Source organism: Ambystoma mexicanum, chromosome 7q, assembly GCF_040938575.1.
Source record: "Ambystoma mexicanum isolate Mex_15411 chromosome 7q, UKY_AmexF1_1, whole genome shotgun sequence".
Lineage (NCBI taxonomy): Eukaryota > Metazoa > Chordata > Amphibia > Caudata > Ambystomatidae > Ambystoma > Ambystoma mexicanum.
Window position 1 is genome coordinate 944,210,619 of NC_090941.1, and position 18,111 is coordinate 944,228,729.

The 18,111-nt window shown below is 44.7% G+C and overlaps 1 protein-coding gene across 1 annotated transcript in view; it reads left to right on the plus strand.

Annotated features, from left to right (window-relative positions):
- Positions 1-8,878: 8,878 nt before the first annotated feature.
- The window catches only part of KCTD14 (potassium channel tetramerization domain containing 14), a 33,907-nt gene continuing 24,674 nt past the window's right edge, over positions 8,879-18,111 (plus strand). Inside the window, exon 1 of the mRNA XM_069639939.1 lies at positions 8,879-9,104. Within this exon, the coding sequence (XP_069496040.1) occupies positions 9,051-9,104 (54 nt within the window). The 5' untranslated portion in view covers positions 8,879-9,050. The remainder of the gene's footprint in view (positions 9,105-18,111) is intronic.

The window sequence follows — 18,111 nt, forward strand, 5'->3', positions numbered from 1 at the left end:
TTTGGGGTTGTCAGATACTCGTTAAATTCTTCACCTAAAGCTGCTGCCGTGGCATCTGATGCCCTCCTGACAGGGGATATGGGCGTGTTCATGCGCTGACCAGTAACCACCTCATGGGGTGATAAATGGTAGTCCTTGCTGGGTTGAGTGCGCAAACTGAAGAGGGCCAAGGGCAAGCGGTGCCCCCAGTTCTTCTTCAACGTGGTGCAAAGCTTAGATAGTTTGCTCTTGAGAAGCCTGTTGATCCTCTCCACAATGCTATTGGCCTGGGGGTGATAAATTGTACACACCTGTTGCTAAATGCCAAGTAGTGCTGTGAACTCTTTAAAGAGCTCATTGAAAAAATGTGTGCCGTTATCGGACCGTAGTACTTCACACACACCCCATCGGACAAGAAATGTGGCTGCACATTTGGCATCCGGGTGTGCACAATGTCCTGCTTCGACCCACAATTGAAAAAGGGCAGACCACAACAATCAAATACAGGGACCCATTGCATCTCTCCCCCATGTCCGTGTAAACTATGTGCAGCTCGCGGAGCGGCCCACTAGGGCGGGGCAGGGTGCCTCGTAAACTTCGTAATGTCATGTCTGTGATGAAGGTTTGACACGTGGTACAGTATATGATCATGTTAGTGAGGTGTTCCTCATATTGGGCACAAACCAGTCCTCTTTTATGTCTGCTCTAATGTGTTGCTTTGAGCTCTGGGAGGGGTGGTGGAGTTGGTCAAAAGCTATCGTCAACATCTCATGAGGCATTACTGCTTTACCAGAGCACTCCTGAGATAAGCTGCCATGTTGGCCACCGCATCTGCAGCAGCGTTTGCCAGTGAGATTTTGTCTGTGTTATTGGGGTGGGAGGCACACTTAATGACCGCCACTACAGGGGATTGGGACAATGCGCTGATTAATGTATCTAGCAGTGCGGCATGTTGTACTGGGGAATCGTCTGCTCTCCGGAAGCCCTTCCTTTTCCACCGTGACAGACCGGCATGCACTGTTGTAGTGACATATGCAGAGTCAGAATAAATGGTCACGTGACATCCCTGTAACGCCTGCAGCGATTGAATGAGCGCTATAACCTCTGCTGCTTGGGCCGAATAATGCATCTGTCACTTCCTTTAAATCATTGAACTATTTTATCATGTCTGCTGTCTACTCGACTTTGTTATCACTTTTTTGTGCTTCCTTGAGGGCCTGCAGGAGTGACTTGGTATATGCTGCATAGTCTAGAATCCATGCCCCGCAGTAGTTGCATAACCCTAAAAACTTGTGCATGTCTTTCACTGTGGTGGGTCGGGTGTGATACGCACCGACGCTGCTCAGTCTGGTATGGTCCTTTTGCCATTAGCTGATATTAACGGACCTAAATACAGCACTTCCTGCTGGCAGTAGTGTAGTTTTGCTTTGTCAACCTTGTACCCTTTATGGGCTAGTAGTTGCAGGAGTGTGATAGAGTCTCTCTGGCAGTGCTGCTCACTGTCACTACATACAAGCAAATCGTCCCACATACTGCATGATCGTACTGGATACTGGAACGTTTCCTAAGTCAGCGTGCAATATTCTGTTAAAAATGCTTGGGCTCTTGCAGTACCCCTGAGGCAAATGAGTGTGTTCGAAGCGCCTTCTGCCATGGGTAAACGCTTTAAGATACTGCAAATCGGGGTAGAAAGGTATTGAAAAGAAGGCATTTTTTAGACCCAACACTTTAAAGTGGGTTGCTTCTTTAGGGATACTACCCACGAATGGTGGCAGGGTTAGGGAACACAACAAATTCCTTTTGTACCACGTCGTTTAGGGGGCGAAAATCTTGGACCATCGTCCAATTGCCCCCGTTGCCTTTTTCACAGGGTTGATAGCCGTGTTACAATGGAATGTGGATGGCATTATTATGCCTTGATCGAGCAGGGCCTGTCTCATGTCTTTAATTCTTCCTCTGCTTTTCTTGACAGTGGGTTCTGTTTCACCAGGGTAGCACTCCCCTACTATTAGTGTTATGTGTACTGGGGTTACTTCCTGTAAAAGCCTGACACCATGTGGATTTGAATGAAGGGGGCGGGGCCACAACGGCCATCAGGGGCCACTGCACTCTTCGATACTGCACTATAATTTCACAGGGGATACAAATAACTAGTATTATCTCTCCATCACTGTCCTTATTTTCAAACACGCCTGCATCTGTCACCTCCTTCAGAGGTACAGTGGGGTCGATGCAAAGCACTGTACGCTACTCACACCCATCCCGTCTGTCCCTAGTACGACCACTCTTTTCGCCGACACTAACAACCCTTGCAGGTCTAGGGACAATACTGTGCCCGCCACCAACTCTGGGGACACCACAGGGCGAAAGATCAAATCTGTCGGCACTGACCAATAGCTCTTGGCAATTTGTGGTACTGCCTCCACAAGTCATGTTTTTCTGAATATAAACATGTCTGGATCTACGAGTATCCCACGGACCACTACCTACCCTGCCATTGCATGTATTACTACTATTGTTCTTATTGCGCACATTCCTGGCCTGGTGCAAACAATGCTGTGATCCGTGAATAATATTATGTTCAACTTGCTGAGCAGGTCCCTGCCCAACAGGTTGACAGGAGAACTTTCAGAATACAATAAAGGTAGCACACAGCCTCCCTCCCACCTTTACGTCCATCTCTTTAGTGTATAGAACTGTAGAAATATGCCCATAAAAGCTCTGCGTGTCAGGATTTTTGCCCAATAGGGGGAAGTCCCCCTCACTGATGCATGATTCTGCTGCACCCGAATGAACCATAAAAATGAATTGCTTGTTTCCTATCTCTGCCCCCACCAAGGGTTCCTCTTCAGGGTTGTAGGTCATTGTCAGGACACACACGAGTTCTCTGTGGGCTGTCCTAGTCAGGATATGTGTTTGTCCCGGGAAACAAAAAGGGGTTTCCTCCCCATCACGGCTGCGCCTGGAAAGGGGGCGACCGTGCCATTTGGTGTTTCATAGAACGGGGTTGTCACTTCCCTGTTGAAAGGTGTGCTGGGATGTGTGCTGTTGTACTGTCTGGTGCTGTTGCGCTGGTGGATCAGGTATCTGCGGGGGTAACTGGGTGTAGGCCTGATGAATCTCGTAGGGTATAGAAGTCATTCTGGGCATCGGCCCTTGTGGGGGTCCTTGGGGTGGTGGCCCGTAGTTATACCCCATCCCTTTTCTGTTCCAGCATTCTCTTGAGAAATGCCCCCACTTCCCAGAGTTCCAACATTGTAAAGGCCCCATTCCTCCACCTCTGGGCCCCATTCCTTCAAACCCCCTCCCCTTGCTCCTCGGAACCCACCCCTTCCTCCTCCTTATTGCCACTATGGGGCAGGGTTCTGTGAACCCCCGCCCCACTGTCATTGCCCTCCTTCTGACCAGACCGCAGATATTCTATTGTTTGCGAACTCTTGGGTGTTTCCTGCCACTTCCGTCTGCATTGGCATTGATAATGACGTCTCCACAGCAATTTTAGCTAATTTGATTTGTACTAGTTTCGCTACTATGCTTGCTGCCCCTGGGCTTTTTCATCGTCATGCTCTTTTATCCTTTAACAATTGTTTATTATTATGCTGTGTATTTCGGTCCACCCCTTCGCTTCGATGCTCACGATTTTGTCTAGTGCTTTTTGCACCTCTTTGGGCAGGCCCGCTTTAACAATAAATAGAAAAAGGGTATTGACCGATCCCACAACTCACCAGTCTCTGCTCTCCACATCTCCTGAACCTTAAGAATGAACAGAGGGGTCTGCCTCATCGCCCATAGAACATTGCATTATCGATTGTAGGTCAGGTGTGTCAGGAACCACTCGACGCAGCGCGTCCCATATCTGTACAGGAATCTTGATAAACGCTTCTCCATCATGTGCATTGTTCCCTAAATTCACTCCTGGGTATCCTGCTTTTACCCACACATCCCCAGCCTGGTCTCCAACAGTCGCTACCAGTAAGCTTTTCATGTCACCTACTGCCAGGGGTACGCTGTCTGATTTTCAAATGCATACATCCACTGGACCCGCCTTGAGGGGCGGGAGCGCCTTTATCAGATTCTTTTTATCCATCTCCGCCCATGGCACATATTGCTGCCTGCCAGGCCCCTTAGGTATAAAGGGCATCTGCATCTGTGCCCTACCCTTGTCATTCCTTTTCCCACTTTCTTTTTTCCTTGCTACTGCCATCCAGCCAAACCTGCTCCTTAACCTACCACCCCACAAACTCTCCACCCCGGGAGTTTGTTCAGACGCTTGCTCTGCCTACTCTTCCTCATCATCCTCAAACTCATCAATTGCACTCCTTCTCCGTCCCTGTGAGATCTTAAATTCTTATAGCCTAAGCTGTCCGACCACCCGCCCCCTTCTTCTTTCTCTTTCTTTATATGCACATTCTTTATGGCTGTGCTATATATTCTGAACAAAATGTCTCCTGTTTTCCACCCATCTAATCCTTGCTCTGCTGGTTTCTTGGTCTTTACTTTGCAATGTCCTGCCTGCAATCTGGTCAGTTCTGTTCGTACCAATGCCAGTGCTACTTCTAGGTCTCTTTTATTGATATCAGCATGTGCTGGGCGGACACATAGGTCGGGTAAGTATAACCTACTGTGGGGCGAGCTGTTAATGGATGTATTCCCCCGTGCTCCGCTGGTGCCCAGCCCTCTTTTCCTAGACAGTCGCCCCTGTCTGTGGTCAGTGGTCTGGGGTCAACTGGTATCTTGGAATTCAGAGGTCTCGGGACTAGGGCAGTTGTAGGGGCCATAACTTGTAGTTAGCTGGGTGGGGGTCGGAGGCCTGCTTCGGCCTGTTTGTGATAACACGTGTACCAAGGCACCCAAGTCTGCCTCGTGTTCATGCAGGGCACATTCCTTTTGAAACAAACATATTGCCAACAATCTTAATTTTCTGTGGAAATTGACAGCTTGGGTCTCTCTCATCAGCGCTTGGGCCTATCCAGATTTCCCCTTGAGGCTTGCGGCCTGTGTCGAACACACTAAATATTGCATTGCCGTGCAGGCCCTGTGCTTTTATAATTGCTACTAATATTTACAAAAATGGTGCTTGCTTATATACGTGCACCATGTCTAAATTGCATACAATATTATGATTGTGTGGGAGCTGTTAGGACGCCCCCCTGGTTTATTATAGTTCTTACAATGGGGTTCGCCTCACCTTAAAGCGCCTACGAGGGTGTGATGAGCTTACTCCCTTCCCAACACTATGCAGAGGTCAGTAAACCTGTCCTGTGATAATCTGTAGGTTTAACCTCCTCTCTATTGCTATATCTAGGGTTTGCCACAGGAGGAGGTCACAGGGGGAGCGGAAGGTATGCACATTTGCCCTAAAGGAACATTTGACCTCATAAACTGAAGGCTGGTGCACGTAAGTTGTGCACTGTTGGCCAAAGACAGACCATTCCAAAACTGTTCAATAACCACAGACAAGTTTCACCCTTCTTTTAGCTCTTTGGAGTGGGGTATCTAATTTGCTGGGAAATTAACAAGTTCTACAGTAAAGGCAAGATTTAAACGCTCCATGTCTGGAGGGAACAGCTTTCCTGTTAAAGCAGCACAATTCTGGAACTCCCTACCACCATCCCTCAGGGAAGACCTTCCATACTCACAATTCAGATCTAACACCATCCTTTGGCTCAAGGAACATGACACTTAATGTTCTTCCTTACTGCGCTATACTATAAATATTGTAAATTGTGTATATCTACTGATTCTCCATGTTAGACACTTGATATATCCTGTAAATATTGTATATTTCCTGTAATTATAACTTGTCGTATTGGTCCTAATTGTTTTTTGATGTGTCTAGCTATGTAACCTGAGCTGGATTCCATCTATTTTGCTCCCTGTAACCTAGGCCTTACAATCCTCTTGTTGCCTTTGCGCCCTGCTACCCCTGGTTTAGGTGCGCACTACAAATAATAAACAAACAAACAAACTCATCAAGCTATCCAACCTTAAAGCTAAAACCAGGAAAATCACTCATTCAATTTGCATTAGGAAACATATTATCTTATTATGATCTATGCACCACAGAGATGCCTCTCCTAACATAAGTCCTTTACCTAGGTTGCGCTGAATTCACTCTTCCCATTCCTTATGATACATGGATTTTGTGATCAGTTATGTGCTCCAGGGATTGATTTTAAAACATGCACCAACTAAAGCGGATTGTGCTGCATGAAACGTGTTTACCATTTTTCAACTGCCCTTTTGCATTTTAAATCCTAAGACTACACCAGATCAATGCCTTTTTATTATGAACATATAGAGGCAGGTTTCCACAGCTGTAGGTAAGTGGGCTACCAGCCATCGTTTTCTAATGCCCCATTCCTCCCCTCTGCATAATGTGTACGAATGGGCTGAAAAATGGTGGTGGGGACAATGGTGGCAAAGCTTCCCTGTGTAACTTCCATTCCATACAGCTGATGCTTGTCCAGCCTGGTTATTTTGGGCTTTTTACCAGGACTTCACTGAATGGCACGCAGAGTGCTTTTGAATCGAGTGGCTGAAGGCAGGCCCGGTAAGATATTTTTATTAGACCAGCACCGTGTTTACAACTCCAATTAAGTCATTAACACTCTCAGAAGACTGCCTTGAAAAAAACGTGGCAGGCACTTCGAGTTCAAGACTGATGGTAGGCTTGATTAAAGCGATCTCAAAGATGTCCCATGAGGAGGAGTTTTGGACGGGTAGAGGCGGGAATGGGTGAGAATGGCCATAGAGATTAGCATGGCCATGGGCAGTCAATGGGTGGGTTCATAACCAAAGAACACCTATAGACTGTGTGTCCCTCCTCATATGCCATTCCTCTGTATTTGTAATATATTGCAATATTCTAGACTTATTATAGGTGTTGCAAGCGACACCTAATAGCTCAAACAAAAAATGGGAGTGTAGAAGATAGGCTTATGTATCATGACCCTATAGACTGGTAGAAGATGGCATATGCGCCCCTATTTATCCTATCCCCCACTGTGTATCTGATCTGTTGCTACCTCTGAAAAGTGCTCTGTTATGCATCTGTTTTGTTGTATACCTCTGTAAAGCGCCCCATTGCTTTTCGAAGCTAGGTCCACGCTCAATAAAAATACATACCTCTCAACTCACTCGCCACAGAAAGTGTTCACTCACCCGCCAAACTCCTTACCTGTCCATTCTCTTCAATGGACTCTCACCCGCCTAAAACGGAATTATGTGTTTTCACCCACCCTTATGACTGGAGAGGTTGAGAGCCATGAAAAATACAATAATAACAATAATAATGTGGGGCGACATGATCACTGCAAGATTTTCTGTGTGATCAGTCTCCAGATTTACCCAACAAATCTTTTTGAAGATAACTGCAACAGACCAACAGCATGGTTTTAATGTAGCCAAGTGGCACCTAAAAGGGTCTCATTAGCATATTTATGTCATATTTATGTCTTCCACCCATAAACGTAAAAGGAGAGTTTTCGCATCTCCTGTTCACGGTGCCGCAAGTCATAGTAAGAAGGCATCACACATTTGGGCCCGGGCTTCAACAAACTGTGTGGAGACAGGGCTGGTTCCAAACAACAGCCGAACGTTTGCCCAGTAGGGGTAGGAGCCGAATATGGCATGTGTCATATGCCAGTGACACGTGCCACTGCATGTCACCACTACAAGTGACACGTGCCACTGGCAGGTGTCACATGCCATGCCCCAAAAAAGGTTTCACGTGTCACGGTAAATCTGTCTCTTCGTTTTTCAAATTATAATCCTCCTTTTTAAAAATAAAAATACGAAGCGCCAATTATAATCCGTCTTTAAAAATAAAACTGAGAGGCTCCATGGCGGCTTCGCACTCAAGACCTCATGCTTTCTGGCCTACCTTCATTAAGCATACGCCACTATGTCTCACACCATGTAAATGTCAAATTCTATCTCTAATGTGAACTGTTGCATGGTTCAATGATGCTTTCTTTTTTGTTTGAAGTTACATCTTAAAATAAACTGCATGTGCGATTCTGAAAGTTTGTAGGATAGAAACAATTTACTGAAAGTTTGTAGGATAGAAACAATTTACTGAAAGTATTTGTATCTTGTGCTTTTCTTGCATAATACTAAATTTTAAAAACAGTTCAATCCAAAACCTATTACTGTGTAATGCTTTAAATGTCAAACATGATTGGTGGCATGCTGTGGCATGTGCCACATGTCACATTCGGCTCCTACCCCTTCTCCGTTTGCCACGCCCCTCCCTCAACCCTGAAATAAATGGTACTACAATAGGCTCACCCTCCAAACGCCTCGAGATCACCAGCACCGCCCCCTTTCGGTTGGTTACTGAACAGGTTGAAGTATTTAGGAATGAGAAGGGGGCCTCACTGGCCTTGGCCCCTTATGAGTCACTAGCCAACCTCCCGCTGGGTGACGGAGCACTGACAAAGGAAGCCTCGCCCTGCGCTATGTTAGAGTCTCCACATGTATTTCCACTTGGTGTTTAAGGAAAGAGCGTGAAACTTGCACAGCGGCGCGTTACTTTGGCGGCCATCATGAAACTTTGTTTTGTAAATGTTAATCACCTCAACTGTCACTTAACTAAATCTGAATTAACAGATTTTCACCAACATATATATATATATATATATATATATATATATATATATATATATATATATATATGTTTAGCGTTACAGATTTATGTATCACTCGCATCTATTTAAATGACAAAAATACAGAATTTCTCAATGATGTACATTAGTATATTTACGCACCTAAATATATAACAGTAAATTAAAGACCAGTTCAACTTTATCCTATGGGAACATAGGGCAGGCGTCTTGGATCCTGATTGAAAGATTCCATTCAAAGATGGCAGCCCTATTAGAGGCTGAGCGGGCAGCGGGCTCTTGGAATGTTTGCCATTGACTCCGCCTCACAATAACACCTGTTACCTGCCCGCAGTCGGGGAGCGGCGCAGACACTCCAAGGGATCCTGAGAAGCAGCTCTCCACACTGGTCATCCATCAGCACAAGGGACAACACGTACCCGAGAGGGGTTGACTCCAGCCATCATGAGTATCTCCTCGGAATATAGGTCCAACGGCAAGCAGATCACCACCAATACGGTCAGTACACACCAGGTGCCAATAAGAGTCTTCCACTCAACCAACCGTCCTGTTGCCTTTTCTATCGCTTAAATATCTGTGTCAGTTTGATTTCAGTCCCAAACAACTATGGTTGCAGTACTGTAAATCTGCCAAGAGTTGATAACCAAAGGGTATGCTTAGTCAGATGTAATTTTTACTCATTGCGAGTGTCAAGTATTGGTACAGTCTAACTGTATGCCCGGGAAAAGGGGCGTCGGGGGCGCCTCCCTTCTGTCCCCTACTTCCCTGATTGGCGATAGAGGAGGAACATTACGTATACTACCTTTTCCTGAGCATAATACTTGCGTGGGGAGGGGGGGTGGTGGTGGTGGTATATGTGCGGCGTGCTGTGCTCAATTACCATCTCAAAAGTCACTGGTTGGATGAGATCTATGTGTTATGTGTGTCATTGTACTTATTGTAAAGTTTGTTGCGCCTAATTAATGTAGTACCTTACCACGACTGCTTTAACTCTCACGTTTTAATCCTACCATGCATTTAATTAAACGGATATCCAATTATCGGAGAGAAGGGTGTAGCTTACTTTTTTGTTTTAAAAAAAAAATCTTTCTGTAGTCCCACTGAAGCAGGTGTGATGCTAATTTTCTGCTTCTGTGAGACTGGCGTAACTATCCATGGTGTGAAATGATGGCCTATGAATGTGCTGCTTTTAGGCTCGTTAATAAAAAATACATGCTTCATATTCTGTATCGATCACTTCCGTTCAATAATTATATGGTAATTCATTGTTATAGTATGTTTTCATGTACTTGACGTAATGCATTAAATATGTTTAATTCTATGGTAAAACTAATGTTTAGAATTAGCAACTTATTTTAACAAAAATTATTTAACTTAAAAAAAAAATCCAAGCAGAAAAAACAATCGTTTAAAATTGTCATTGCAGATGACCCACTATGCAAATGAACTGCAAATAGTAAAGTTTAATTATAAAACTGGCATTATTTTCCACTAAATTTAGTAATACGCAGGATGCTAGGACCCTAAAGCCAACGAAATTATGCAGCTTGGTTTGCGTTAAGATTGGACGTGCTAATAGCAACCCCCTGTGGCTTTCTTTTTTGCCCGCAAACATGTTTTGTCTCCTATACTGCTGCCCCTCACACCTTGGAACACACCATAGTCTTGCGCATCAGAAGCCTGATTGCCCACACTGAATCTTCATAAACTGCTCAAGGTTCGCTTGTTTAGATCCGTCGGAGGAATAATACTGTCACCATTACCTTTTTAAGACTGGAATTCAAGCGTGTTTCGGGATCCTCACGGATTGGCTGCACTGTCACTTCCTCCCAGGGGTGGACTGGGAACCAAAAGTGGCCCGATATTCTTCTAGTTGGGGTGGCTCTCAAAGGAGACAGTGATTTCCATCGGAATAGATGAGGCTCGCCAAACTTACCACAAACGCATGCACTGACCAACCCCCCCAAAATACATTAAACCTCCACTACCAAGAGACCCACACCACAATACAACCACCTCACATCACACAATTCCCCCTACTCAACACCTCATTCAAATGCTCCCTCGTAAAACCGACAATGCCCAAAAACTCGACCACCTTGACTATGATCATCATTTTCCCAGTCTTACTCTGCGTTTGGAAGGAACAATTAATAACCTCAATCATAAACGGCAAAAACCTTTCCTTCGTCATTACGAGAAAAAAACTACCACCAGTAGCTGCACAATGCCCTTCTCAGTAACAAACCAAAGGAGGCAAGAGCCTCCTCCCAGCTGGACAATCCTTCCCAACCTGATCCACACCAGCAGCTGGCAGCCGCCTCAGAAGACAAATTGTGAGACACAGTGGAGTAACTTTACCGAAAATGTTGGGGGGAACATGACAACTGAAGGAAAGGTGCGGGGTGGACGAAGGGTGGATGGTGGCTCCGAGGGATAAAACTAAACTAAGACACCACAAGAATCCCTTGCCGATACTCTGTCATAATTTCCATAAGACTAAAGGCGTATCTTTAAAATTTAATTCTAAAGACACGCCAGTCTTCTGAAAGTTATAACACCCCTGTGTGTCTTTAGAATTCCCTGCATTGACAACAGTAAAAAATGAGTCTAGCCAATTAATAACACATACCATGCTTGCTTTATCAAGATGCCCAGAATAAAGTCATGTCACAGTAAGAAAGGGCTAGACAGGCTGCCCCAAAATTCCAGTCTGAGTCTAGCTATGTAATATTTCATATTTGCCTTCTCGATGCTCTTACAAATGCTGCACCTGCCAAGCGCCTCTCGTGCACACACATACATGCATACACACACACACTCCATATTCATACCCATTCACCATGGACGGCATCAAGGCCTTTCACCTTTCTTCAAATAGAAGAGCCCTCGAACCTCAAGGGTGGCCCGTAGCACCTGCCCCCATGTTGCCAGTCAGCACTTAGTGGTGTTGTAAAACAGCAATATATTCATTTCTCTCTATTTTCGTTCTGGGGCTTAAAATGTGCACTTAGCAGCGCTCGCATTACTAAGTGCATTTTCTCTTCCCACAAGAAGCACCGGAGTGTTATCACCTCATTGCCTTCTAACACAGGTTCCTCCATATCAGCCACTTGCTGACAAAGAAGGGTTTAGAGCTTTTCAGTGGGTATTTAGTGTTGAAGCTCCCTGCTGGCTGGTCGCCTCGAAATAATTGGCGGCTATTAACCTCTTTGTCACCATTGTAATTTATATTTATTTTATTGATTGATTTATAGGGCGCCGAAGCCCACAGGCGTCAGGGCGCACAAACAAAAACACAGTGGACAAACATAAAGGCACAGGACAAAAGCGCAGGAAGAACCAGCGCGTCAAGCAAAGAGCATTAATTCAAGGTAGCCTTGACTGTTTTTTGCTCTAAGCAGGGGGCACCCCCAACCATCTTCATTCCTGCCTGCCACCCACACAGTGACGCAACAACATAAGATTCACAAACTTCATTCCACCCAGAACATTCAAAGAAAGCATTATTTATCATTCATTCAGACACAAAAGTCAACTCACCCGAAATGTTGGTCTACGCTGACTTGACCTGGCTAAACTACATTGCCATGGCAGGACAGGACCTGACAAACAGTGCTTGGGCGGGGGGGGAGTGCACTTTTAACAAAGGCCTGGCAATTAGTAATAATTTAACGCATTCACCTGAGTTTGTATACATACATTTTAAGGCAATTGAAATCATGATGGGTGACTTGGTACTTGCAGGGCATGGGAGACAGACGGCAGTTCATTCTCACAGTTCTTAAGTGTGTGTTTCTGACACGGAGAGTCAACAGCTTTTACCATTTAAGGTGACTAGAATAGTATCATTAGAATATGCAGATGCACGCAAAAAGTTTGCCCCTCACTACAGGGTTAGCCCGCGGTCAGGGCTGACCCTAGTATTTGCGTGGCCTTCTGTGGCAAAAGATGTGTTGGGCCCCTCGCAGAAAATGATGTAAAACAATGTGTCATTAATATCCGTAGGGATCAAATAAACTGACGTAATATTATGGCTGTAGCAATATCAGGAGTGAGGCTTATTTTGGAGCAGGCGACCGAGTGAGCGGAATCATTTGTAGAGATGGGGACCTCAAAAGAGAGTACTGTGATGAGGAAGAGCAGGACAAAGAGTAATGAAGATCACTGGTAAGTAATTCAAACTTACCTAATGTGACTGCACGTTCCAAGGATGTAAGAGTAGAGATTGGCCCGGGGGCCAGACAGGGCAAAGTGCTTTTGCTGCAGGATAGTGCAATCATAGCTAAGCCTATTTACCGGAAAGGTACTGAGACAGTCAGAATAAGCAATGACGCGGGTCTACAAATGTCATCAGTAGGGCTCAAGTCCAGAAAAAAGTGTGGGGGATCATTCACATACCAACAGGGACTGAACACACCCTAAAGTGGAATACGCACATTTAATTCAACTGGCCTTTCCTAATAGAAGAACATTCAAAATAGAAATGAGCATTGTCGTTCACAAAATGAATGAATACCTGGGAAAAAAAACTGCTGGAGGAGATTTTCTTAGAACACTGCTGTAAAGTACAAAAGGTGTGCACCCCTTTAACCCAAAAATCTATATTGAAATATTCTACTGAAAGCAAAATACCAAATGTGCCTTGACACTTTCATGTGGTTTTGTGGGTTCAAATGCTGGTGGGCGAAAACTTGAGCAAAGAAGCTTTTTTGCATGCTGGCCTCAAAAACACACAAGGCGGATGGAGACGGCACTGTGAAAAAAGTGAGCAAACGCTGTCAACCCACATGTAATCTCAACTTGTACCCTGATAATCGGCACAAGGCAAGGTAGAACATCTTCAGTTCATCAACCTCTCTGCCTACATCCATGGAACTGGGAAATCATCCCAGCAAATGTGCCCTCTGATCCTTTTCCCTCCTCACCACGAAGTTTGGCTTTCAACAATGCTCTGTTTTATAAATCCAACCTGAAAAGTACACACATCATAATTAAAGTATTCCAACAATGTAGGAATCCTTGAAATATATCAAATAATAAGAGTACAAATGTTGCGTTATTTTCACCGCCATCTTGAAGACTACAAATACCAGAATGCAATTCAACAAAATGCTAAAGAATGGCTCGTAGGCTGTCTTTGAACACTTAATCATAACAAAAGATAAGGCGCTATGCTAACCTTTTGCATCATTTGACAAAGGCATGCTTTATATGATGCGACTGAAAAGTGACATTGTCGCCCCCAATTTTTATTTAACACACTAAATGTGAGCATATGAATACTATGGAAGAATACCACCCAGTCCAGCACCCTGGCAGTGGCTGCTGACTTTGAGTCAGGCCACCAGCCAGGGTGAGGGACTGAGCCGCGCGGGGGGGGGGGGGTATCTGCTGCACGCTTTATTTAATGGACTGCGCAAGTCTGACTGGCTGTCCCAGCCAGGCTTGCACTGTCCAATTACCTATTCAGCAGGTGCAATGTGGCCGCCCTACCCCTGCCAAAAGATGGGGGTGGGGGAGGGACAATTTGGCAGGCCACAAATGTTGGGGGGGGGGGGACTTGTCCCCCCATTACACCCTTGTTGAGAAGCTCTCACAGACTGCACCTGGTCCTCGCACATATACACAGGACACTTCTTAAACATAACACAGTGATCCCCACCACAGTTCCTAAAAACAGGCTTAGCCTCACTTAAACATACCTTGACATTGTGGCCACCGCCACACTTCATACAACTCTGCGCACCTCTGCAGACACTGGCCACATGACCAAACCTCTGACACCGAAAACGCTGCAAAAAGAGGGAGCACATATTTTGCCACCCGGAACCTCTCATAACCAATCCACAGAAACTGTGGCACATCCACAGACTGAAACGTCACCAAAACAGTATTAAAAAGCACTACTCTATCACCATTCGTTTGACCCAAACGTTGCACTCCAACCACACACCCCAACCACGCTATCGTTCTTAAGTTCCCAAAAGACCGAATTTGGGATGCCCAATTTATACATATGTGGGGGAAGGGTAATGTTAATAAAACATTTTTAGCGGTATATATATATATATATATATATATATATATATATATATATATATATATATATATATATATATATATATACGGTCAAGGGGGGGGGCATAAATATATTGTGGTCTTTTGTCCTTTGTTTTTTTTCCTTAGGGCAATTGATGGTAATCCCTGCCACACAACTGCCCCTAACACTACCCACGTGTGCCAGATCACCAGGGTACAATAGAAAAACGAATCGCACACATTATTTTCATGATGTGTCCTCTATAAAAGGGTGTAACATTGCACACAGATCAACCACTCTTGTGATGTCACTCTAATGTCAAAGTAATGCTAGTAATATAGTGCAGTGAGTTTAGGTGCCTGTTACAAAGTTGTTTGTAAACTTGGGTCAACGGCTAGAATTCATGCAGGGCTGAGTCATCCTTCATAGGTCGATCACATGAGTACATTTTCAGGTATTGAAATAGTGTTGATAAACAGGAGCTAAATGCAGTGCCTGGTGTGAAGTCATCATGAAGTAGACACAGACTACAGATTCAAATGTGTTCTCAAAAGTTTTATTTAACTCAAATGCAGGATGGAGTAAGATCCAACTTGCCCTATACTAAGGTGGGGATTTACCTACCTAAAGCAAACTAAGGATAGTCTGTGTCAGACTGTCCAAATCAAATAACAGTCTGTGTCCAAATCCTAGATTTGCCCTCAAAATTAACTGTAGACAATGTTTAGGGATCTCAGCATCAAGAGAAATAGTGTTTGAAATAAAGTTATGAGCTTCTTCCAGCTCTTAGCTTATTATCAGCTTCTCCCTTCCCCAGGTTCAAAACCGTTCACTAGATATCGGGGTTCCCTCCCCCAAGAGTTCACATCTTCCAGATTTTCAAAACAATAGCATTACTTGGGACACTTCCCAGCTCTCTTGTCATCAGTACTTTTAACTGGTTCACAAAGATGGGTCTGTTTCTTGACTTCAAAATCACATAAATGGCTATTGCAAAACAGAAGTTTCTTTATGGATACTTTAATGGGCCTTTTCTATAAAGGGGGGAACTTGGCCTAGGTGCAGTTGTCGGACCACACAGTCCACCCATTACAGGTCGCACAACCGCTAACCCTCCTTATCTGCTTTTCATCAACAATTGTCCACTGCTTTCCTTGTCAGTGAAGCTTGTCTCTTTCATCAGTGTCACATTTTTCCAGCACTTTACCGTGGCTTGGTTGGCCACCATGCAGTTTGACACCATCTGTATTCTTCTGGCTCTTGCCAATACAGGTTTTCCCTTAACCTGCAGTTCCTTGAACTCTTTTTGCTTTGCCCAATACCTGGTTTCTTCTCTCATACCATTCTAAGTATTCTCTTGGCTTTACCAACACTTGTGTATCAAACCATTTATTCTGTGGTATCTTCCACTTGCAACACCTTGGTTTCATTCTATTCACAAGTACTCAAAACTTATTTTTGTGGCATTCAAAAGTGCTTATGTCTTTCAATTTGTTCAGTATTCAGACGTATCCGTTTAAGTCTTCAACAGTGCTAATAACTTTCTGTTTGTTCGATTTTCTAAAGCACTTGTTTCAGCATTCAAAAGTGCTTTGAACCCTTTTCAGTTAATTCAATATTCAAGAGTGCGTGTTTTCAGGCTTCCGGAGCACCCCGGTAGGAGTTTCCCTGTTTTCACTCACCGGCTCAATACGGCAGCTCCCTTCTGGCTTCCCTCTGCTCCTCGTACTGCTTTACGGCTTCTCGTAACTCTGCTCTCCCTGCATGGAGGCAATAGAGAGCACTGCTCGCTCTCCTGGCTATTGCAACTGGAGTTCTCTCTGCACCGCACAGCTCCCGCTGCGTGCACCCGGCAAGGAGGACTTGCAGGTACCAGATCCAATTCGTGGCCAGCCTCTGCCTTTCATCCCTCTCTCCTGCTCGACACGGCTACTGAGTCCCGTGTCTTCCTCTCTTTCTCCAGCCCGCTTCTGTAGCCTGCTTCTGTTTTCCGTTCTTGCTCTGCAGCAAGGCTTTATACTTATTGAAATTGTAAAATGACCACAGGTGTGGGTCATTAAATTCAATTACATGACCATGGTGAAACCCATTAGCTGGACATGCCTGGCTGCTGCATTGGTACAACTCCATAGCCCTCTTCTTTGTCTCAGTACCAGAGTGGTGTTTGGGGATATCTGAATTAAAGTTAGTGTACCTAACTCTGTGTTGATTCTTCCTCATCTTGGTACTTGACTGATATGTACCAGTATTAACAATATAAGGCTGACAAGTGTTTCTTGCCCAAATCAGGATGTGTCCTCCTAGCTGTTCTCTTCCTCGTCCCAGTGTTGATGTGGTGTTTTTGGGTGACATTTTGGAGGTAAGAAAAGAGAAAGGGCTGAAAGTAGCCTATAAAGGCTTTAGAGATAGAAGTTCATTTTGTAATGGGAATGGGGGATACAATGTCACATAAGGACATCCTCTCTCCACGTTCCCTCCACCCAGGTGATCCTCACTCGCATATCCAGCCCCAGGGTCTGGATCCGAAAGTGATGGCCTGGCCACCTGAGAGGAGAATCCTGGGGGGAAAGAAGTGAGGAGGCCCTTGGGTTCCTCACACTAGGTAAATGACACTTGGTGAAAAGGAGCTATTTATGCAAAATAAGGAGCTTTGTATATGTACATGTAATACAGGGTTTTTGTTCCTCCATTCCCATAAAATCCATAAATATATCCTCAATTCTATGATGCTTGTCGCACTTGTTAGCGCTCCATGACTCTTGTATGTGTTCCTATCTCATGTGATCTGCACACATGTTCACTTACACTTGCCCATGTTGCCTGCTGGCCCACAGAGACCCAGTCAGCTGTGGTTTTTGCCAAACATGCTTCTCCATCGGTATTCCGTGTTTTATAAAACTCTTTCTTTTGGAAGTTTACAGTTTGGTCGTGAACTTTTGTGGATGAATCAACCAATTACATATACATGTGCTTGTGGGAGAAGGGGGTAAAGGGGATGAGGGGCGTGGGGTAACGATGACAGAAATGCAGGGTTCCCCATAACAAAACAAGCATTGGCAATGCCAACAGTTTTGTCTTGGCATGAGAAATGCATTTGCCAGGCACTGCCAAAGTGTTATTAACTGGCCATCAATGGTAACGGCTGAAAAATGGTGCGAGTACCTGGGCACATAATTGCCGTTCCTTACAAATGTATAATACTTAAACACAAGCCAAACCTGTTGGGATGGTCAATGCTTGTGTTTATCAGGACTTCGGTGAAGGACATGCATAGTGCTTATAAATCAAGGTTCTGAAGGCAGACCTTGTTTAAGACCTTTCATTACACCAGTTGTGCGTTTACATCTCCAATTAAGTCATTAACTCTCAGACTGCTTTGAAATAACACTGACGGGCACTTCGAGCACAATGTTTGATGGTAAGGCTTGATAAAGCTAGCTCAAACCATCCCAGGAGGATGTC